General features: G+C 63.4%; 3 protein-coding genes across 5 annotated transcripts in view; 2 read left to right on the top strand and 1 right to left on the bottom strand.

Annotated features, from left to right (window-relative positions):
- The window catches only part of SNCB (synuclein beta), a gene marked incomplete at its 3' end in the record, with an annotated part of 6,010 nt that extends 5,587 nt beyond the window's left edge, over positions 1 to 423 (bottom strand). The window contains 1 exon segment of the mRNA XM_034780431.1: positions 167 to 423.
- Positions 424 to 1,329: 906 nt separating this feature from the next.
- EIF4E1B (eukaryotic translation initiation factor 4E family member 1B) lies at positions 1,330 to 5,600 on the top strand. Of its 3 annotated transcripts, XM_034779414.1 has the most exons (7): positions 1,330 to 1,429; positions 2,353 to 2,450; positions 3,602 to 3,697; positions 4,082 to 4,145; positions 4,396 to 4,509; positions 4,839 to 4,978; positions 5,345 to 5,563. In XM_034779414.1, exons 1-7 carry the CDS (start codon positions 1,412 to 1,414, stop codon positions 5,457 to 5,459), a joined length of 645 nt encoding a protein of 214 aa, XP_034635305.1. In that variant the 5' UTR covers positions 1,330 to 1,411; the 3' UTR covers positions 5,460 to 5,563. The 3 variants fall into 3 exon arrangements, with proteins under 3 accessions (XP_034635305.1, XP_034635303.1, XP_034635304.1); XM_034779412.1 differs by lacking the exon at positions 1,330 to 1,429 and having other exon boundaries at positions 1,984 to 2,450; positions 5,345 to 5,579; XM_034779413.1 differs by lacking the exons at positions 1,330 to 1,429; positions 4,839 to 4,978 and having other exon boundaries at positions 1,984 to 2,450; positions 5,345 to 5,600.
- A 6,403-nt stretch (positions 5,601 to 12,003) lies between these two features.
- TSPAN17 (tetraspanin 17) lies at positions 12,004 to 18,739 on the top strand. The gene is made up of 6 exons (XM_034778849.1): positions 12,004 to 12,030; positions 14,489 to 14,611; positions 17,472 to 17,578; positions 17,810 to 17,888; positions 18,113 to 18,230; positions 18,675 to 18,739. The coding sequence occupies exons 1-6, from the start codon at positions 12,004 to 12,006 to the stop codon at positions 18,737 to 18,739; spliced, it is 519 nt and encodes a 172-aa protein (XP_034634740.1).
- Positions 18,740 to 21,793: the final 3,054 nt, after the last annotated feature.

Here is a 21,793-nt window from a genome sequence, read left to right as displayed (position 1 = left end):
CCCCCCCCCAGCTGCCCCCGCCGGCTCCGTGTCCTTGAAACGCAGGAAGGATGCAAAGAACCGAGCCTGGGGGGGGGCAGCCCCGGGGGGGGCACAAGCCGGGCAGCTCCCAGGGGACGGGGGGGGGTCCCTGCTGTGGGCCGTGCCCCCCCGGGCCGCCTCTCACCTGCGATCGGCGATGGCGCTGGGCTCGGGCAGCTCAGCGCGGCTCTGCCATGGAGCGCTTCGCCCTGCTGAATATTGCGCTGCGCCGGGCGTCCTACAGCCGCGGGCGAGGGGATTTCATCAGCAGCGCGCAAGCTGCGCTGCGCCGCCCCTCCTCGCTGCCCGGATGAACGGGAACCCCTGGGCCGCTCCCCTGCCCGGCTCCTGCGGGGGTGGGGGGACAGGGACTCTAGCGGCAGCTCGGGAGGGAGGGGGGCTCCCCACTCCACACACACCATGTGGCTGGGGGGAGGTGGGATGGCTGCGCTCAGGGGATGCAGGGAGCGCAGTGGGGCAGGGCTGGGGGATGCAGGGAGCACAGTGGGGCAGGGCTGCAGGGCTGCAGGGAGCGCAGTGGGGCAGGGCTGGGGGGATGCAGGGAGCACAGTGGGGCAGGGTTGGGGCAGGGCTGGGGGGATGCAGGGAGCACAGTGGGGTAGGGCTGGGGGGATGCAGGGAGCACAGTGGAGCAGGGCTGGGGGGATGCAGGGAGCGCAGTGGGGCAGGGACTCTCAAACGGAAGGTTTATTGGACAATAGGAACGCAGTCTAAAATAATGTCAGGTTTCAGAGTAGCAGCCGTGTTAGTCTGTATCCGCAAAAAGAACAGGAGTACTTGTTAGTTTCTAAGGTGTCCCAAGTACTCCTGTGCTTTTTGCATGTAGGTACAACCAGGACCCCTCAGTCAAGTCCTTCTGGGGGGCAGGGAGCTTAGACCCCAGCTTGGGGTTCCCTGCGTTGCACCACCCAGCCCAAAACTGAAGCTAACAACTCCTCCAGCAGCTTTCTCCCTCCTCCCCCCAGCTCCTCCTCTCCTTTGTCCCATCTCTTCTCAGGCGTGGAGTGGGGAAGGCTCCCTTGCCGGACGGGACACGCTGGCAGCCTCGGCCGGGGGAAGACACGGTCTCTCTCCCAGTGCCATTGGCAGAGCCCCCGTCTCCACAGCATCTGGGCTGCCCCAGCCCTCGGGACATCTCCTGCCCCACGGCCCTGGCCTTGGGATTCCCCCTCTGCCAGCAAACGCTGCTCCGTCCGTGACACTCCCAGGGGGCACGAAGTCCCAGCTGCAGAGCGTGGGCCGGGCAGGGGGTGAGACTGCGGGGAGGGCTGGCTGTCCATTCACACCGCCCCCCCAGGCAGCTGGGCCTTTAAGAGTCTGGGTTCCAGATAAAAGGAGCTTTGCAGGGGGTGGGCCCTACTCTGGGAAGATGGCTGCAGCTGAGGTGGTGAGTTGCACCCTGGGTGCCTGGCTGCTCTGAGCCCCGCCTGGAGCAGCTCCTCCTGGGCCCTTGGGTGGAGCCAGGCCCTGGCTCTGCAGTGTTCCAGGGACACCCCGAGCAGCCTGTTTAAAGGGCCCCATTGTGGGGGTGGTAGGGAGGGGGCCAGGATCTGGGGTGGGCTGGTTTCCCCTGACACTCACCCACACATTCCTGCCCTGGTGCTGGGAGGGTCCCCGCTGCTGCGGTTGTGGGTGACTCTGCCGGCTCCTGGGGGCCTGGGCAGGCTGCTCCCTGCCGCATGCTGTGCCAGCCCCTGGGTTAAACAGTCTCAGGTGGCTGCAGGGCAGGGCCATGGCACCAGTGGGGCTGGGCAGGCTCGGCCCCATGTGCCCTGTGGGAGACTGGGCAATGGCTTAACCCTCTAGCCCTGGGGCAGGCTCTGACTGGGGGCACGTCCCAGTCCTACAGCGGCAGTGCTGGGGGGCAGCGGAGGGAGGTGGGGGGCTGAGGCTGCGGGGGAGACAGCAAGCAGCAACCTCTGCAGCACTGCCGAAGTGCCAGAGTCCCTGTGCCCCGCGGTGCTGCCAGTGCACGGGGCAGGCTGGGTCCCAGGGGGGCTGCAGAACAGCTCTGGGTGCTGGAGGCCTGGAGCCTGGTTCCTGCCCTGGGGCCTCTGTGGGCAGGTCCCGAGCCAGGGAGTCCCTGTCTCAGGGCACGTGGGGCCCTGGCAGCCATGTTGTTAGTCGCTGGCCATGGGGCTGGAGTGCTCTGCACCCAGTGCTTGTGGGGCTGGAGCTGGGGTGAGGCTGGCTTGGTTACTCACGGGGCTCTGCTTGCCCACCCTCTGGGGTCCCCTTGAAGCTGCCCCTGCCCTCCAGAGTCTGCCGTGCCGTGTGTCCTGCCCTGTGCCTTACGCCAGTGTGTGGCAGGGGGGCGTTCTGCACAGGCGAGAGGAGCAGAGGCGGCGAAAAGCACGAAGGGAGGCGCTCGCTGCAGAGATCTTGGACAAGCACCCCCTGCAGAACAGGTACTGTCCGGGCGGCGGGGGGGGGGGGGCTGCACCTTGTGTGTGGGGGAGCTCCCCTGGCACCCCCCTTTATTCCTGCCTGCTGCTCCCCACCCCGCCTGGGTCCCTCCTCCAGCCGCTCTCTGCTGCTCGCCCAGGTGCTGCAGTGAAACACCCACCCTGGGGCTAGGTTGGTGAGATGCCTGCGGGTGCCCTGCCCCACGGGGGCGCTGGGGCCTGTGGTGTTTGGCCATAGTTGCAGGGCAGAGTGAGAGGCAGAGGTGGCTCTGATTGCCAGGTGAGCCCCCCTCAGACACCCCCAGCTTTGGGGAAAGGCCACGTGGGGTCCTGGACTTCAGAGGGGTCATGGAGTCTGATCATCCAGTCTGACCCCATGTGTCACTGGCCCCCCAGCGTCCGTCCCCCCCCCCACTCCCCAACTGACAGGAGATCAGAATCTCCCACCTCACAGCAGGCTGGACGGGGTGGGACAAGGGGCACCGGGGGTGGGGGGGGGAGATGGACGAGGGGCACTGGGGTGGGGAGGTGGGGATGGATGAGGGGCATCAGGGGCTGAGCCCTGCAGTGGCAGGGAGAGGGTTAAGTGAGATACCCCCAGATAATCCTGGTGAGTGACCCACACCCTGTGCTGCAGAGGGAGGTGACACCCCCCCCCCAAGGGCACTGCCCGTCTGACCTGGGGAAATTCTTTCCTGACCCCACCCCTGGTGACCAGTCAAAGCCTGGGTGGGTCAGAGCAGCCAGCCAAGGAGAGCCCTTGTGGTGTGTGTGGGGGGGAGGGGAGGGGGGGGGGAGAAACAGACCTGTCAGTGAAGGGGGGGCGACTTGGGTTTGGTTATATTGGCTGGGGGAGCTGGTAGAGTGGGGGGTGGCTGCGGGGTGGCTGAGGGCTGCCTGGCTGGGAGGCCAGAGATCTTGTGTGGCAGGGGGCTGGCTGAGGGTGTGGCAGGGCTGGGTGGGCACAGGGTGGGTGGTGATGGGGTTTGCTCTCGGCTGCGTGGGCCTGGAGGGGCTGGGTGACCAGAGTGGGTGCGTGGCAGGGGCTGTGTGGCTGGGCGGGGGGGTGCAGGGTGTGTGTGTAGGGGGGCGTTTGACGTCCGCTCTCGGCTGCGTGTGGCTCTAACCTGCCCTACCCCCCCCCTCCCCTGCAGGTGGGCTCTTTGGTTCTTCAAAAACGACAAGAGCCAGACGTGGCAGGCGAACCTGCGCCTGGTGACCAAGTTCAGCACCGCGGAGGATTTCTGGGCGTGAGTTCCCCTGGGTCCCTGCTGCCGGGGGCGGGGGCCCTTCAACTTCTGCAGGGGGATCTTGGGGACGACGGCAGGAGGGACTGGCTGCAGGCGCGGGCAGGGGGCAGCTGGCGCATGTCCCGGGGGGGCTAGCCCAGGAGTCGGGGCTGGCCTCTGCCCTGGTGCCTGCATGGGGACTTCGCTCCCATCTGTGCCCAGGCCCCGGGGCTCGGCAGAGGAGTTGGGTTCAGTGTCTCTGCCCTGCAGGGGGAGGATGTTCACTCCGCTGGGCCCCAGGTGGTGTGTGAGTGTGGGGGGGATCCCAGGGGCTTTGGGGGGGCTGCTGCACCAGATGCTTCTGTCCAGCCACTAACCTGCTTTCTCCGTGCCGGCACCTAACAGGTTGTACAGCCACATCCAGTTGGCCAGCAAGCTGACGTCGGGCTGCGACTACTCCCTCTTCAAGGTAGGGCTCTGCCCCCCCCCCCCCGGCAGTGCCCGTCCTCGCAGCCCGGGCACACCCAGGGGGTGGGAGCTCACTGGGGCCGTGTGGGTGCCAGGGCCCAGTCTGAGGGATCCCGCCCGGCTGCCCACGGGGGGTGAGACAAGCTGAGGGGCAGCGTGATGCTGGGGGGGTTTGTTGGGCAGGCTGGGGGTGACTTTGGGGCAGGCTTGCCGCTGCCCGCGCCCCTTGACTCGGCACCTCCCTGGCCCAGGACGGGATCGAGCCCATGTGGGAAGACAACCGGAACAAGCGGGGCGGGCGCTGGCTCATCACACTGGCCAAGCAGCAGAGACACACAGAGCTGGACCGCTTCTGGCTGGAGACGGTGAGTGCGAGTCGCTCCCCTTGTGCCCCATCCCACAGCCCCCAGGCTCTGCCCTGCCCCTGCTGCCCCTCTGCTCAAGGGGGGCTGGATACCGGGCACAGCCTCCCCTGCTGGGGCAGGAATCCTTGGCAGCTCCTCATGGTCAGCCCGTGGGACTGGGGTCAGCGCCCGGCTTCTCCCAGGGGGGTCTATGGGACTGCCGGGTTGAGCCAGCAGCTCCCCCCTTGCCATGGGGCAGAGTAACAGTTCCTGAAGGGCACCGCGCTGCCCCGCCTGGGGAGCGGGTGCTGCAGACCCATGGTGACCCAGGGGCCTTGCCCCCCGCACAGCTGCTGTGCCTGATTGGCGAGACATTCAGCCCCTACAGTGAGGACGTCTGCGGGGCCGTCATCAACATCCGGGCCAAGGGAGACAAGATCGCCGTCTGGACCCGAGAGGCGGAAAACCGGGAGGGGGTCACCCACATTGGGTAACGTGGCTCCGAAGGCTCTGCCGGGGGGGGGGGGGCCACCGTGTTCCCCAAACGCCCCTTGCTAGCCGGGCCACGGCCCCAGAGCCACGGGCCAGGCGTGGGACTCTGCAGGCCTGGTGCCGAGCCGGGCTCAGGCCCTGTTGCAGTGGCCACCGGGAGCTCCCTGCTGGCGCTGGGCGGGTGCTGTTCTGCATCAGTGCCTCTGGCTCCCCACGCTGGGCTGGGAGCCGGCCCCTGGAGCAGGGCACGTGGCTGGCCGGTCTCCCGGGGCTGAGGGGGGCCCTGGAGCTGGGATTCCCGGGGGCTGTGGGGGTGGGGAGGGCAGAACTCAGGAGCGCTCGTGCTCTCTCTCTCTCCCCCCAGGCGGGTGTACAAGGAGCGCCTGGGGCTGTCTCACAAGGTGGTGATCGGGTACCAGGCCCACGCGGACACGGCCACCAAGAGTGGCTCCCTCACCAAGAACAAGTTTGTGGTGTGAGCTCCGGACTGGGCTCCTGGGACCTGTGACGGCAGTGCCCTGCTGGGGGGGGCGTTGTGGCGGGGGCCTTCCCCCGAGGGGCTGGGCTGGCACGGGATGGGGGGGCTCTGCCTGCTGTGGGAAGCAAGATGTAAATTCCCACAATGCAAGTGCTGCATCCAAACACCGACTCTGTGTCTGCCTGGGGGGTGGGGGGGTCACTGCTGGGCCTCACGCCCCCGCCTTCCAGCTCCTGCAGAGGAGGCTCTGGGAACGCGGAGGGGGAGGGTGCATGTGGGCTCCAGCACTGAAGACACCTGGGCAGATGCCTGCTGGGGCAGGTGCCCAGAGGGGAGGCTGGGCCCACCTGACGTGGAGAGTGGATGTGCCCCCAGCTCTGCCTGTGGAACTGGGGTCCAGCCCCCCTGCTGCTACCAGCCAGGTACCCCTTGCTGCAGCCCTGCCCAGGGGACTGCAGCCCCCCCCCCCACTCCTGAGCAGCCTGGCGCAGGGGGAGTGCCCCCCGGGGCTCCTCTCTCTTGGCTTCCCCTGCAGGGGAGGGGCCCTACTCTGCACGGCTGGGACTGGAGTCACGCCAGGCTCCTGCTCCTTCAGGCTCGGGATGGGGACAGAGCAACAGGGCCACCTCCCTCATGCCCGGCCCCGGCCTAGCCCTGGTGGCTCCCATGGGGTGCCAGGGGTGTGTGTCCCTGGCTGGGACGTGGGGGGGTGGCAGAGCACCCAGCTCCACTCCAGGCTCTGCAACGGGGGCACCTTGCTTGGCTCTGGACGGGCCCAGCCAGGCAGCCTGTCCCGTGCCACCTCTGGGTAGTGCTGACCCAGCAGCTGCGTGGGGTGCCGGTGAGGAGCACACGACACAGAGCTACTTCCCCCTCCCCCACATGCCCTGGAAAGAGGCCTTGATGCCAGGCAGGGATTGAGGGGGCACAGGCATTCTGGGCAGGCTTGGGCTGGGGGGGACAGTATGGGGGGATCCCTCCGGGCCCCTGGCCCTGCCCTCCTGGAGGAAGGGAAAGCAGCGCCCAGCTGGGCTCCATGCGGGTGGAGCAGGTGGAAGAGGGGGGCTGCCTGTGGGGGAGGAGGGAGGCAGCGACTCAAGGGGCCCAGCCCCCCGCTGGACCCCTGCCCAGGCTGTGGAGCACTGGCTGCCTGGCACAGCCCCCCTGCAGGGGCCATGGGGAGCAGTGGCCGTAGCTCCCCTGCGTGGGGATGGGCCAGTGCACAGGGCGTGTGGGTGTGTGTGTGGGTGTGTGTGGGGGGGGGGTCGAGCCCCACCCAGCTGCCTCAGGAACAGCAGGGCTGAGACGTCCAGTGGCCGCTTTCCCTGGGCGGGGGGGCCGAGCGGTCTGGCCCCAGCTGCCGTTCCCCCCCAGGGGCAGTGCTGACCTGTCTTGCAGCTTCTGGCTTCATTCGAAACCTAGTGAAAGGAAGGTCCCAGCCTAAGGCCTGCTCGGGTCTTTGCTCCTGGCCCTGCTGTGGCTCGTCGGCTGGTGCCAGTGGGACACGGGGCAGCGCTGTTTTAAAGACCTTTCCTCAGCACTTCACAGCCGGTGCAGGGAGGGACGGAGCAACACAAGCTCCCTGTATCTCCTGGGCAGCAGGGGCAGAGTCCCTGCACCGCTCAGCTGCCAGAGGGGCCTACGGCGAAGATAGCCGAGGGGTTGCGGGTCGGGAGTGAGGAGCAGCAGCAAAGGTGGGGGAAGTTTAGGGCTGGGATAAAAGGGGCTGTGGGTCAGGATGGAGGGACTCCAGCTGACCTGGGGGGGAGGAGAAAAGCAGCTGGGGCTGGTCTAGAAAGGGGGGCTGTGGGATGGGAGACTTTGTGGGGGGGCAGATTATCCCCCTCTGCCCCTCGGAGGGTTCATACACCTTCCTCTGCAGCGTCCGCTGCACTGAGAGATGGGACTAGCTGTGTTTTGACTCTGAACCCAGCTGGCAATTCCTACGTCCCAGGTGCTGCCCTGCCCCCATCCCCTGCGTCTCAAACCCTCCCAAGCCTCTGTCCCTGAGAGGTGGGGGAGGCTGGGTGTCACGGAGTGTGGGGGGAGACAGGGCCCTGCACCCCCGGCTTCCTGCGATTCACCATGACTCTCAGCCAGCCAGTAAAGCAGAAGGTTTATTTAGATGACAGGAACACAGTCCAAGACAGGTCTTGCAGGTACAGACAACAGGACCCCCTCAGTTAGATCCGTCTTGGGGTCCCAGGGGCACCGCAGCCCCGTTGGGGGGGTCAGAGCCCCGTCTGGGCTCCCCTCCATTACACCAGCCAGCTCCTGAAACTCTAACTCTCTCCAGTGTCTCTCAATCAGCCTCCCCCCAGCTCCTCCCCCAGCCTTTGTCCAGTTTCCCGGCAGAGATGTCACCTGGCTCCAACCCTCTTCCTGGGTTCTCCCTCAAGGCCAGTCTCCCACCCCCCAATGCAGACCGTCCCAGCCAACCTCCCTACTCAGCATTCAAAAGCTACATTAAGAACAGTCCCAGTTCGTGTCACTGGGGAAACTGAGGCCCTGAGCAGGTAACCCTGCACTGCAGTGGGGCTGCCTGGCCTCTCATGCATTAATGAAAGTGAGATTGGTAGAGTTGTCATGGATCCCAGGAGCGGCGCTATGCCTCAGCATGTGAACATACTCTTGCATGAGCCCCTGCAGTGAGCCAGTCCCCCTGGGGTCCCACTCCTGTCTCGGGGTACCCCACGGCCTCCTGCTTCCACTGGGAGCTCTGCCCAGCGCATCTAGCTGAGACAGACCCTGGTACAGCCGTGTTCCCTCCACAGGGGTTAATGCCCCGGCCCCGCGTTCGCAGCCCCCTGCCCCCAGCGCTGTCACGGAACAGGGGTTAGCAGGCAGCCGCGCAGCACCAGCTCTGACGTTAGCCCAGAGCCAGGAGGGTCAAAGCACGGCCCAGCTGGTCAAGCTGCAATTCACCAGCCAACCTGGAACAAACCAGTTCTGGGCTCTCGCTGGTTTCCTTCCCTAGCCCGGTCGGTCCCAGCTGAGAGAGCCCCAAGCTTCTCCCAGAGCCTCCCCCTTCTCCTCCCAGCGCAGGCCTTTGTTCTCGAGCTGGGGGCGCGAGAGCCCCAAGTCTCCTCCCTCCTCTCAGGCCTTTGTTCTGGAGCTGGGGGGGCGAGAGCCCCAAGTCTCCTCCCTCCTCCCAGGCCTTTGTTCTCGAGCTGGGGTCTCCACTCTGCTGCTGTGGGGACTATTCAGTTGTCCCTCCAGATGCCTTATTGACCTGGGTCAGTTGCAGCCAGTTCCTTGATGACTCTATTCATTCCACCCGGCCCAGGGGGTGACACGAACACACGTGTCTATCTCAGGCTGCCCTGAGAGCAGCCTTCATCCTCCTGCCCCCCCCACCATGCACAGTAGTGGGGAAAATGAGGCAGGTGCCAGATTCATAAACATATTACAAAAAAATTCCTGCTTTGTCACACCAAGAAACCCTTGTAATGATGTGGTTCTGGTGGGACCCAACTCACAGTGCCAATTCAGGACCAATTGCTTAAAACAGGACAAATGGTTATGAAAACCAATACCCCAGAAAAAGAAAAAGGTTCTCTCGATCCTAGAGGACCGAGGCCAAAACCCAGGTCAATATACAAATCAGATCTTACCCACAAATCACACTGTTGCCAATTCTTTAGAATCTAAAATCTAAAGGTTTATTCATAAAAGGAAAAAGATAGAGATGAGAGCTAGAATTGGTTAAATGGAATCAATGACATACAGTAATGGCAAAGTTCTTGGTTCAGGCTTGTAGCAGCGACAGAACAAACTGCAGGTTCAAATCAAGTCTCTGGAACATCCCCAGCTGGGATGGGTCATTCAGTCCTTTGTTCAGAGCTTCAGCTTGTAGCAAAGTCCCTCCAGAGGTATGAAGCAGGTTTGAAGACAAGGTGGAGACGAGGCATCAGCCTTTTATATATCAAGTATCAGGGGGTAGCCGTGTTAGTCTGTATCTACAAAAACAACAAGGAGTCTGGTGGCACCTTAAAGACTAACAGATTTATTTGGGCATAAGCTTTCGTGGATAAAAACCTCACTTCTTCAGATGCCACCGCCAATACCGGGAGTGAGCCGGCGTGACTTCGTGCACCCACAAGGGGGAAGAGACCTGTAAACCTCCCCTGTTGGACTTTATCCCCTGAGCCCTGAACCCACCGAACCGAACTGAACTCCATCATGTGAACTCCATCCCCATTACCCGGCCTGCTTAATTATATACCCACGACTGCCTGTACTTCTTGTATGAGTGATGTACCCTCACTGCTTGCTGACTGTATCCTGATCTCACCCACCGTATACCCCCCCCATTGGGGACATTGCAGTCTGTATATGCTATGTGCTGCCCACTACCATGACTTTTACAGTCTTTTCCAGGTGTAAGAACACCTCTTTGTTCTTACTGTGGAAAATTACAGCAAAATGGAGTCTGGAGTCACATGGGCCAGTCCCTGCATACTTTGCTGAGTTACAAGGTGTATCTGCCTTCTCTCAATGGGTCAGTTGTATGGCTGATGGTTCTTAATGGGCCATCCAGCAGGCTAGGCAGAGCTGATACCAACTTGTCTGGGATGTCTCCCAGAAGCCAAATTCCAATGACGAAGGTGGCACAGTTTTTCACATGAGGGTGATCAACCCTTGGGACAAAGTCCCTGGGAAGTGGGGGGTGGGTCTCTCCATCTCGCTGGCATTGGGTCCAGACTGGCTGCCCTGCTGGAGCGGGCACCTCAGCCAAAGCATGAGGGACTGGGCAATATCTAGGGGGCCTGGGCTACACCCTGCAGACCCCAGCCAGGAGTCCCCTCTAGTCCCAAATCTGTAAAGCTATGAAAAAAAACAAACCACCCTTCTGCTCTGCCCTAAGCAGAGTTCCAGGACTTCGCAAGCAGGGGTTAATCTCTGTGTCATTACCTTCCCTTCCCTCCCCTCCCCTCCTGAGGGGCAGGGGGCTGGGCTCTCCTGGGGCTGGGCCATGTGACCCCCTCGCTGGGTGTGGGGCAGGGGGTGCCAGGCCCCGGAGAGTGGAGGTCAGGCCAGATGCTGCTTGGAAGGGAATTTCCTCTGGGTTGTGGGCAGGTTTAAGATTGACCCTCTGCCAATCGGCCCAGGAAATGCACCCGCCTGGCAGCACTTTGCTTGGCTTTGGGAACTGGAAGGTCCCGCTCAGCTCTGTATTGTCCCTGAGACACGTGCCCTGTCCTGGGGAGCTTGCGTGGGGACCCCTGGCCAGCAGAACGTCTCTGCGCAGGCCGTGGGGCTGGAATGGGCCTGGCCTCAAATCCCCTCTCTGGGCTGAAGGGAGGGCTGGAGCAGCCGGGACCTGGGGCGCGGCCTCTGCGGGACACCGTGGGTCGGGCGTTTAAGTAACTTCCCGGGAGAGCCCCCTTTCGGCACATGGCCATGGGTGCACTGCCCGCCGGGGGCAGGCTGGGATACAGGTGCTGCCCAGGAAATACGCTTCGCCCGCGCGAGATGCTGCTGACGGGCTCGTGCAATGTCTAAAACGTGACCATGCAGCTCCCTAGGCTGGTGTCCTGGGCCCGTCTGGGCTCCGGTGACTGCACAATGTATTCTCCCTGCTGGGCTCCTGGACCTCAGCTCCTGCCTCACACGCTGGGATGAGCGGGGAAGAGACGATACTTTCTGGGTCAGCCTCGTTCTCGCGGGGATCCGCGTAGGGGGAGAGGTAGGTATGCTGCAGGGTAGGGACAGGGTCCAGAGGGACCTAGACAAATTGGAGAATTGGGCCAAAAGAAATCTGATGAGGTTCAACAAGGACAAGTGCAGAGTCCTGCCCTTAGGACGGAAGAATCCCATGCACTGCTACAGACTAGGGACCGAGTGGCTAGGCAGCAGTTCTGCAGAAAAGGACCTAGGGGTCACAGTGGACGAGAAGCTGGATATGAGTCAACAGTGGGCCCTTGTTGCCAAGAAGGCTAACGGCATATTGGGCTGCATTAGTAGGGGCATTGCCAGCAGATCGAGGGAAGTGATTATTCCCCTCTATTTGGCACTGGTGAGGCCACACCTGGAGTACTGTGTCCAGTTTTGAGCCCCCCACTACAGAAGGGATGTGGACAAATTGGAGAGAGACCAGCGGAGGGCAACAAAAATGATTAGGGGGCTGGAGCACATGACTTATGAGGAGAGGCTGAAGGAACTGGGGTTATTTAGTCTGCAGAAGAGAAGAATGAGGGGGGGATTTGATAGCTGCTTTCAACTACCTGAAAGGAGGTTTCAAAGAGGATGGAGCTCGGCTGTTCTGAGTGGTACCTGATGACAGAACAAGGAGTAATGGTCTCAAGTTGCAGTTGGGGAGGTCTAGGTTGGATATTAGGAAACACTATTTCACTAGGAGGGTGGTGAAGCACTGGAATGGGTTATCTAGGGAGGTGGTGGAATCTCCAGCCTTAGAGGTTTTTAAGGCCTGGCTTGACAGAGCCCTGGCTGGGATGATTTAGTTGGTATTGGTCCTGCTTTGAGCAGGGGGTTGGACTAGATACCTCCTGAGGTCCCTTCCAGCCCTGATATTCTATGAGTCTATGTCCCCACCTGGGAGCTGTGTCCAGGTGCGTCAGACACAGACCTCGCTGCAGTGGTTCCCTGCAGCTCCCGGTTCCCAGGTTCCCTGCTACAGCCCAGCTCCTTTTCACGCAGGGCTGGAGTTCTGGCACTCAGGAAGGGGGGCTGGGGCAGGGAGCTGCCACATATCTGCCGAGCTGGGGCCTGCTGCCCACACACGACGTGCTGAGCCCTGCTGTGGCCTGCGAAGCACAATGGTTGTGCTCTGCCCGGCAGCGCCTGCATCTTGGCGTCCAGGATGGGGTGCAGCCGGGTGCCCGAGGCCTGCTCTGCGTGCGGGGGGGAGGGGACCCGGTGGCTGGCTCTGCGGGGCCCTGCGCTCTAGCAATGGTCTCCCCAGGGAGACGGCCCAGGCGGCAGTGCCCAGGGGAGTGGAGGGGGCCGGTGGGCACAGAGCTTCGGGCAACCTGCAGAGCAGCCTGTGCCCCCTCCCCAGGCCTGGCTCGCCCTGGGAAGGAGCCAGGGGAGACCCAGGAGGGCCCAATCCCACCGGGCTCCCTGCCGGCACCTGGCTGGCCAGGCGCACAGGGCTGAGCATGGGGTGGCTCCCGCTGGGGGACGAAGCGCTGCCCCGAGCCGGTGGAGGGAGGTGGGTGGCAGCGGCCAGGCCCTGCCATGCCTGGAGCTGCCCTTGCCAGGGCCCCAGGTCAGCTGCTGCGCCAAGTACCCGCTCTTTGGCTCCAACATCCTCTGCTGTGTGAGCCGGGCCGGGGGCTTGTGCGCACCGCGATCCCGCCGGCTGCAGCCTCTGGCCGGTCTGGCTGCGCTCTGGGCTGGGGGCAGCTGCTAGAGCTGCACCGGGCTGGGCTGGGGCAGGTCGAACCCTGGCACCGGGCTGGGCTGGGGCGGGTCGAACGCTGGCACCGGGCTGGGCTGGGCTGGGGCGGGTCGAACCCTGGCACCGGGCTGGGCTGGGGCGGGTCGAACGCTGGCACCGGGCTGGGCTGGGCTGGGCTGGGCTGGGCTGGGGCAGGGGGTTGGTCTGAGACGTTCGCTGTGCCCTTGGGGCCTGGGAATCGGTTCCAAGCCCCGACTGCAGGGTCTTCCCCACCAGCCCATGAATTCCAGGGCAGTGCTGGGCTCCAGGGCCCCTTCCCTGGTAGCACTGGGGTCTCTGGGGTGGGGAGAGCACTGAGGGGGACTGGTCCCTGGCTGCCTGGTGCCCATGGGCCTCAGCCCAGTCTGAGCCCCCTTTCCTCTGCCCGGCGTGCTTGGCCAGCAGCTGACCTGCACCCTGGGGTGAGTTTGCTGGGCACGTGGGGTCCTGGTGGGTGGTGGCAGGAGGTGTCTCTTGCCCTGCGCTCCCCACCGAGCAGGCAGGAGGTGCAGCTGCAGGCCTGGGTGACAGGGGCAGTGGCTGTAACCGGCGAGCTGGGGGGGGCTGTAACCCCTCGTCCTGTGGGCGGAGGCGGGATACCGGGCTAGATGGGCCCCTCAGAGCTTGCTCTGTGCTGCAGCCTTGTCAGGGAGCTGCTGGTGCCTGGGAGCGAGCCCCTTGGAGCCATCGCTGCCCCCCACTCCTCCGGTGGGGCCGCTCTCCCCTCTGAGCTGGGGGCTGCTGCCGCCCGCTCTCAGCCCTGCACCTCCCGGCGCTGGGCGCTTGTGGGTTTTGCTGCTGCTTGTCCCAGTGGCTCTTGAGGCACTTTGTGACTCTGCTGGGCAAGGGGGCACCAAGGGGGCACCAAGGGGGATAAGTGGGGTAGCTGGGACCTTGGTACCCCCTTGGCCAGGGAGCCCTAGACCTGTTCTTCTCTGGGCCCTGATCCCAGATCTCAGTGCCGAGAGGTGAGGGCAGCTGCTGGGGTGGGCAGGGAGGTCTGGGCCTGGCTCCTGGGGAGAGGGGACGGGACGTCCAGAGGGAGCTGGCAATCCTGGGTCAGGCCTCGGCTCCGAGCCAGGAGCCTGGGCCCCAGTGAGACGCTGCCTGGCTCTGATGGGTGGGAGCTGCCATTGCCCCCTCCCCACGTCTGTCTGGAGGGCAGGGCAAAGGGATCCTGTCCCACATGGGGCTGGCTGGGGTCCGAGCTGTGGGGGCTGGGGCCACCTGGCCCCCTAGTTCTGTGTCCCTCACTGAGCTGGATTCTCCCCCCCCAGCACAGCGGGACCCACCCACCAGCATATCCTGGCCAGCGGGGGCTGTGCTCAGGGCTAGGGCGATGCTGGGGAAACGGGCCAGTGAGCCCTGCTGGCAAATGGGGGATGGGGCGTAGGAGCCGGGCAGTGCCTTTATCTCCCTGTTGAGAGCTGCGCCCAGCTCTGGGGCTGCGCTTCAGAGAGGAGGTGAAGCCCTGGAGAGCCAGACAGGACTGGAGGTGGAGACGGGCTGCCAGCGAAGAGCCCGAGCGGGTTAGCTAGCCCAGGAGAGGGCTCTGTAGCCCTGTGGGCAGCTGCTCCTGCCTCCGCGCTCACATCCCCCCCCCCCCCCCGTTCCCGGTGTCCCTGGAGCTCGCAGCTGGGGTCCTGGCCTTCGTCTTCCAGGACTGCCTCAAGCTCTTCATCATCAGCAACGTGTGGGCCTGCCGGGGGGACCTCGACCTGCAGAACCTCATCGACTTCGCTCAGGAATTTGTGAGTTGGGGGGCTGGCCCGCTGCTCCCCCGCCCGGCAGCCAGGGCTCTGGGGGTGGGGGTGGGCACTTGTCCTGCGCTGAGCTCGGAATGAGTCTGGGGGCATCTGGCTTCCCCTCATGGGGCCCTGGTGGGGTGGCCCCAGCTTGATGGGCAGCAGCGCCCCTCGCTGCCCCCTTCTATCACAGCCCTGGCGCCTGGCTCCAGCTGCTGCCTGCAGGGGGCGCCCCGGAGCCTCCTGCGCCCTGCGACTGGCCTGGGATCGCACGGGGCCGTCGCCCATTTCCCCCCCTTGTCCCGGACCCAGCCAGCTCAGGGTCCTGGATTCAGCCCCCCGGGGTCCTACCTGCCCCTCTGCACCCTGCCCAGGGTGAGCAATGGAGCAGTTCCCAGTCCTCGGCTTGCCAGGGCTCTGCCCTCTGCGCCCCCCTCCCCGGGGCTGGCAGCTGGCTGCAATTCCCTGGGCTGGGTGCCGTGTCCAGAGGAGGCGAGGGGAAAAGGGAAATAAGGACAACCCAGGGAATTATAGACCAGTGAGCTTAACCTCTGTACCGGGAAAGATAACGGAGCAAATAATGAAGCAATCAATTTGCAAACACCTAGAAGATGATAAGTAACAGGCGGCCGTGCCAAACCAACCAGATAGCTTTCTGTGGCAGGGTAACAAGTCTTGTGGATGGAGGGAAGGGGTAGACGTGGTATATCTTGACTTTAGTAGGGCTTTTAGTACTGTCTTGCATGACCCTCTCATAAACAAACTAGGGAAATGCAACCTATGGAGCTACTATAAGGTTGTGACGAAGTGGGACTGTTCTTAATGTTTCCTCTGAATACTGTGTGGGTGCCTCAGTTTCTGGCCCACTCTCCTAGGCCCGGAAAGAGACAAAGGCCAGAGAGGAGGGGCTGGAGGGGGTTTCAGTTTGGAGTTGCCTGGGGCTGGGGAATGAGGGCAGACGGGGTTGTCTGGCTCTCAGGACCCCAGGATGGACCTGGTTGAGAGGTCCCGTTCTCTGTACCTACAAGCTCTGTTTTAGACCGAGTTCCTGTCATCTAATAAACCTCTGTTTTACTGGCTGGCTGAGAGTCACGTCTGACTGCGAAGTGGGGGTGCAGGACCCTCTGGCTTTCCCAGAACCCCGCCTGGGCAGACTCGCTGTGGGAAGCACACGGAGGGGCGTATGCTGAATGCTCCCAGGAGAGACCCAGGAGGTGAAGCCATGTGAGCTCCTTGCCCTGAAGACGGTCTGCTCCGAGGGAGAGGAGGCTCCCCGAAGTCCTGACTGGCTTTGTGGGGAGCAGTCCCAGAGCATCGCCCAGGGACTCTGTGACAAAGGTGGGTGCAAAACTGGTTGGAAAACCGTTCCCAGAGAGTAGTTATCCGTGGCTCACGGTCATGCTGGAAGGGATAACAAGTGGGGTCCCGCAGGGATCAGTTCTGGGTCCGGTTCTGTTCAATATCTTCATCAGAGTGCCAGGTAATGGCATAGAGAGTACACTGATAAAGTTTGCGGACGATACCAAGCTGGGAGGGGTTGCAAGTGCTTTGGAGGACAGGATTAAAATTCAAAATGATCTGGACAAACTGGAGAATGAAGTAAATAGGATGAAATTCAATAAGGACAAAAGCAAAGTCCTCCACTTCGGAAGGAACAATCAGTTGCGCACATAGACAATGGGCAGTGACTTCCTAGGAAGGAGCACTGCGGAAAGGGATCTGGGGTCAGAGTGGATCACAAGCTAAATATGAGTCAGCAGTGTAACGCTGTTGCAAAAAAAGCAAACATCATTCTGGGATGTGTTAGCAGGACTGTTGTAAGCAAGACACGAGAATTAATTCTTCTGCTCTACTCTGCACTGCTACGGCCTCAACTGGATTATTGTGTCCAGTTCTGGATGCCACTTTTCAGGGAAAAACTGGAGAAAGTCCAGAGAAGAGCAACAAAAATGATGAAAGGTCTAGAAAACATGATCTCTGAGGGAAGATTGAAAAAACTGGGTTTGTTTAGTTTGGAGAAGAGAAGACTGAGAGGGGACAGGATAACAGTTTTCAAGTACATAAAAGGTTGTTACAAGGATGAGGGAGAAGAATTGTTCTTCTTAACCTCTGAGGATAGGACAAACAGCAATGGGCTTAAATTGCAGCAAGGGCGGTTTAGGTTGGACATTAGGAAAAGGTTCCTGTCAGGGTGGTTAAGCACTGGAACAAATTGCCCAGGAAGGTTGTGGAATCTCCATCACTGGAGGTTTTTAAGAGCAGGTTGGACAAACACCTGTCAGCAATGGCTGTGGGTGCAGGGGACTGGACTTGGTGACCTCTCGCGGTCCCTTCCATAGATTCATAGATTCTAGGACTGGAAGGGACCTCGAGAGGTCATCGAGTCCAGTCCTCTGCCCTCATGGCAGGACCAAATACTGTCTAGACCATCCCTGATAGACATTTATCTAACCTACTCTTAAATATCTCCAGAGATGGAGATTCCACAACCTCCCTAGGCAGTTTATTCCAGGGTTTAACCACCCTGACAGTTAGGAACTTTTTCCTAATGTCCAACCTAAACCTCCCTTGCTGCAGTTTAAGCCCATTGTTTCTTGTTCTATCCTTAGAGGCTAAGGTGAACAAGTTTTCTCCCTCCTCCTTATGACACCCTTTTAGATACCTGAAAACTGCTATCATGTCCCCTCTCAGTCTTCTCTTTTCCAAACTAAACAAACCCGATTCTTTCAGCCTTCCTTCATAGGTCACGTTCTCAAGACCTTTAATCATTCTTGTTGCTCTTCTCTGGACCGTCTCCAATTTCTCCACATCTTTCTTGAAATGCATCGTCACACCTGCTTTAACTGGAGCCCCTCCCCCTCCTTAGTGGTCTTGCTGTGGGGCCCATGGACCCAACGACTGGAACCTCAATATCTACTTCAACTGCACGGACCTGAACCCCAGCAGGGAGCGCTGTGGGGTGCCCGTCTCCTGGTAAGGGGTGGGGAGGACTGTGTTCCCAGGCACCTCCTGCTACTGGGGGGCCCGTGGGGGGCGGCTCCAGAAACCAGAATTACCGTCCTGCCCCGGGTGGCCATTGCAATGACATGGGCTCAGCCACCTCCCGGGGTGCAGCCCCCGGCTGGCGAGAGCACCAGCTCCAGGGAGCAGAGGCTGTGGGTGAGGCACAGCTGAGCTGGGGGGGGCCTGGGCGGGTCCCGGGAGCTCTCACCCTGTCCTGCGGCTGCTCCCCGCAGGGGACATCCCCAATACACAGTCCGGCTACGGTGTCCGGCTGAAACTGGTGAGCGCTGAGCGGTGCTTGAGGGGCGTCAGGGAGTAGGTGCTGAAGGGGGCTGGGCTGGGGGGCCTGGGGGTTTGGGCATCTGGGGGGGCGAGAGGTGTCTGGGGTCCTGGGCTGGGGGGGCAGGTCAGTATCGGGGGAAGCTGTTTCCTCTGCCCCCCCCCTCGCTCACCCAGGCGTCTGCCCCGGCCATGACCTCCCCCTCTCCCTGCCCCCCAGCACAGGAGATGGAGCAGCAAAGCTTCATCCAGACCAATGGCCGCGTGGCGCAGTGTGAGAGACAGCTGCAGGACAATCTGATCGCGGTGGCTGGGATCTTCGTGGGCATCGCGCTGCTCCAGGTACTGCCTGCCGGCACCTCTATGCCCGGCTGGGACCCCCCCCCCCCCCCCCGGGAGGGGCCAGGTCGGGCCCTGCGCCCCCCCCCCGCCGGGGCCCCCCCCCCGCCAGCCGAGAAGGGCCATGTCCGGTCCTGCGCTCTGCCCCAGCTGGGACCCCCCTGCCGAGAAGGGCCATGTCCCCTCCTGCGCTCTGCCCCGGCTGGGACCCCCCCCCGCCAGTCGAGAAGGGCCATGTCTCCTCCTGTGCTCTGCCCCGGCTGGCTCGCTGGAGAGCAGTGACCCCCAGCAGGGCTGGGACCCCTGAGTCCCTGGTGTCTGAGCTCCCCTTGTGGAGGCAGTGGGGGCTCCCGGACGCCTGGGTTCGGCCCAGCTGTGTGGTCTGCGGGAGGCCCGGGACTGGGCTCGGTGGGTGGCTGCACCTCTCTTCTCCGCTCGCCCTCTCGGCTCTCCGGCGTCGGCCTGGCGCAGAACCTGGTGAGCGACGTCGAGGCCGTGAAGGCGAATTGGTGACACTGGCGCCGAGGAGCAGTGGGGGCCATGATGCCGCCTGCGCCATCCCCACTCCAGTGCCCCTCTGTGATTCCAGCCACGGCCACCAGGTGTCACTGTGGGTCCACGGCAGGCCCCGAGCCCTGCGGCCGGCTCCCTAGGGTGCTGCCCAGGCCAGGTCTGGGTGTCCCGAGCTGCGGCACGGGGGCAGGAGAAGCTGGCCAGCACCACGCCGCGTGAGAGGAGTGCATGGGGCTGGTTCGGGGCCTCGTGGGCTCAGCACGGCTGGGGGGGCGAGGGCATGTGCTTCGGGGCCAGCTCACGGACGCAGAGCGGGTGCCCCCTGGTCCCCCACAGCTTGGCTGCAGCGACGGAGCCCAGCCAGGCCTGCATGGGGCCACACCGCTGGCTGGAGATCCGGGGAAATGCCCACCCCCGGCCCCACATGTAACTGACCGTGGAGTGCCCCTGCTGCTCCTCCCCCGGGGCAGCCCCCCCCCATCGCCCCAGAGCATTTCCCTGATGATGCAAGGCTGAGGTCTGGGATGGGGCAGGGAACCACCTCCCCCCCCCACCATTAGCCCCAAGCTCTTAGGGTAAAGGAGACCCCCTCCCCCATTCCCTGCCCCCCCCTTCTTACCTGCTGTGGAGGCGGGCTGGGGCCTGTCTCCTTTCCACTGCTCCCCCTTCCCCATATACTCAGGTTTCCCCTTCAGGTGGCGGAGCAGTTGGGCCTCCAATCTAGGGCGTCTGCTCCCCCTCCCCCCTCCCGGATCACCAGGGCTTCCGCACGATGGGACGGTGCAGCCCCAGCTCTGGCATTGCCCAGGAGCCAGCCTGGGGGCGCTAGAGGGGCAGGCGGGGGCTAGGCTGGGGGCCCTGCGCTCCCTGAGCCGGGCAGGACACTGCCCGTTTGCCTCTGCCCCCAGTGCCCTGGTGCAAGGATCATGCTGGAAAGGGGGCTCCATGGGCTGGGAGCCTCCCCCCCCCCAGCAGCTGTTACCATAGTAACCTTCCTCGCTTGGAGGGCAGGCTCCCTTTCTCCACAGCCACCCCCCCATGAGCTCCAGCCCCCACCATGGCCCTGCTGCTTTGGGGTGTCACCCTACGCAGGGCCTGGGGCCAGGTCAGTGCTTGGGAGCAGCCGGGTTGCAGCAGGGCTGGCAGTCGAATGGCTGGGGCCAGGACAGGGCTGGGTGGAGGGCTGGGCTGAGCTGGGGGGAGGCCGGGCTGGGCAGGGCCAATACGGGCCAGGGGAAAGGGAGGGTTCCCAGCAGATGGTGCATCCTGCCCCGTGGAAAAAGCAAATGCAATTGTAGGTGCATTAACACAGGCAGAGCAAGTCACGGGAGGTGCTAGTACCGCTCTCCTCGGCGCTGGGGAGGCCTCAGCTGGAGAACTGTGTCCAGTCTTGGTCACCAGTGTATAGAAAGGATGTAGAGAAATGGAACGGATCCAGAGGCGAGCGACGAAGACGATCAAAGGGCTGGAATGCAGCCATCCGAGCAAAGGCTGAAGGAACTGGGTCCGTGGAGTTTGGAAAGAGGAGCTAAGGGGGGTATGAGAGCAGGCTTCAGCTACTGGAAAGGCTGCAATACAAAAGATGGAGAAAAGTTGTTCTCGTACCACCGAGGGCAGGACCAGGGGCGATGGGATCAAACCACAGCAGAGCAGCGGGACAAAGGCGCAGATGCTGAGGGGGTCGTAGAAGCTCCTTCACTGGAGGTTTCCAGAGGAGGCTGGATCTGGGTCAGACCCAACAGATCCTGCCCCGTGGCAGGGGGACCCCGGCGGTCCCTTCTGACCCCGTGGGGCTGTGCTCGGGGCTGCTGGATGCACGCTGCTGCAGTGACTGCTTCGCACCACACGAGGGCGCCCTTGACCAGCTTTTGGCCGTGCCCGGCTGCCTTGGTGCCAGCCCCAGGGTCCCCCCGCCCTCCCCAGTGCCCCTGGCAGCTGACCCCAGAGGGGCGGGGCAGGGAGCCAGGGCAGGGAGCTGGGGGCAGAGCAGGGCTCCTGCTGCACCCCGGCCTGGGGACAGACCCCGCCAGCCCTCTCCAGCGGCGTCGATCCCTCTGCCCGCCAGGCCTCGGCACTGCCCTGGCAGGCTGCAGCCCGGCCCCTCCTGCTACCCCCTGCGCCAGGCTGGGCGCCGGCAGCCCCAGCGCAGGGCGTGAGCAGAGGGAGCCCCTCTCTGCAGAACGCCCGCCGGGCCGGGCCGGGGATTGGGGCACTGGGGGGAGGCCTGGAAAGAGAGAAGCCCCCTTTGCAAGGCGGTAACTCGCCCAGCCACAGCAAGGGCCGTGCCTTGTAGCCTGCTCCTCCTGGCTCCCCACTCCCTCCCCGCTCTGGGAGCTGCCTGGCCTGGGGGGGCACAGGGAACATGGGGCTCTGCCACTCTCCAGCACGGGGAGCCACGTGGGGCCCTGCTGGCCCAGGCAAAGACCCACCCCAGGGCCTGGAGACTGGCCAGTGCCTATGGGGGTCCCAGAACAATGGGCTGAAGATGGGGGGCTCGATCTCCCCCCCAACCCCGGGCCGGACCCACCAGCTCCAGCCCACGTGGCAGCTGCCAGAGGTCCAGGGCTGACCCGGCGTGGGGAGGGGAGCCCGTGGGCTGAGCAGGGGACATGCTCTCCTCTCTGCCCCTAGTGCTTTGTGCCTCCAGTGATCCCCAGCAGCCCGGAGCAGCCTCTGCCCCCCGCCCATGGTAACCAACTGGGAGGGAGAGGAGACGCTGGGCAATGACCCAGGCTTGCCCGGCTCTCCTGGAGACCCGCTCTGGGCCATCCTGGCACAGTCTGGCCAGCTGGACCTAGGCGGGGGCCTGGCTGGCCCTGGGCTGTCCGAGAGGCCCTGCCAGTCCCACCCAGGCACCAGCAGCCCCGTGACGCTGCCAGCTCCTCTGAATGGGAGTGTACTGGGCTGGGCTGGCAGCTCGGTGGGGTGGAGCAGCAGGCCCCCCCTCGCACTGTCTCCACCGCCTGGTCAGTCCTGGGCACCTCTGGTTGTGAGTGGCAACCCCACGTCCTACCCCCGGCCCGGGCTTGGCCCCCTTCCCCAGCGCCAGCTCAG

Source organism: Trachemys scripta, chromosome 8 (assembly GCF_013100865.1).
Source record: "Trachemys scripta elegans isolate TJP31775 chromosome 8, CAS_Tse_1.0, whole genome shotgun sequence".
NCBI classification, from domain to species: domain Eukaryota; kingdom Metazoa; phylum Chordata; order Testudines; family Emydidae; genus Trachemys; species Trachemys scripta.
The sequence above is the reverse complement of the archived record's forward strand: the minus strand, read 5'-3'. Positions and strand labels throughout refer to the sequence as shown.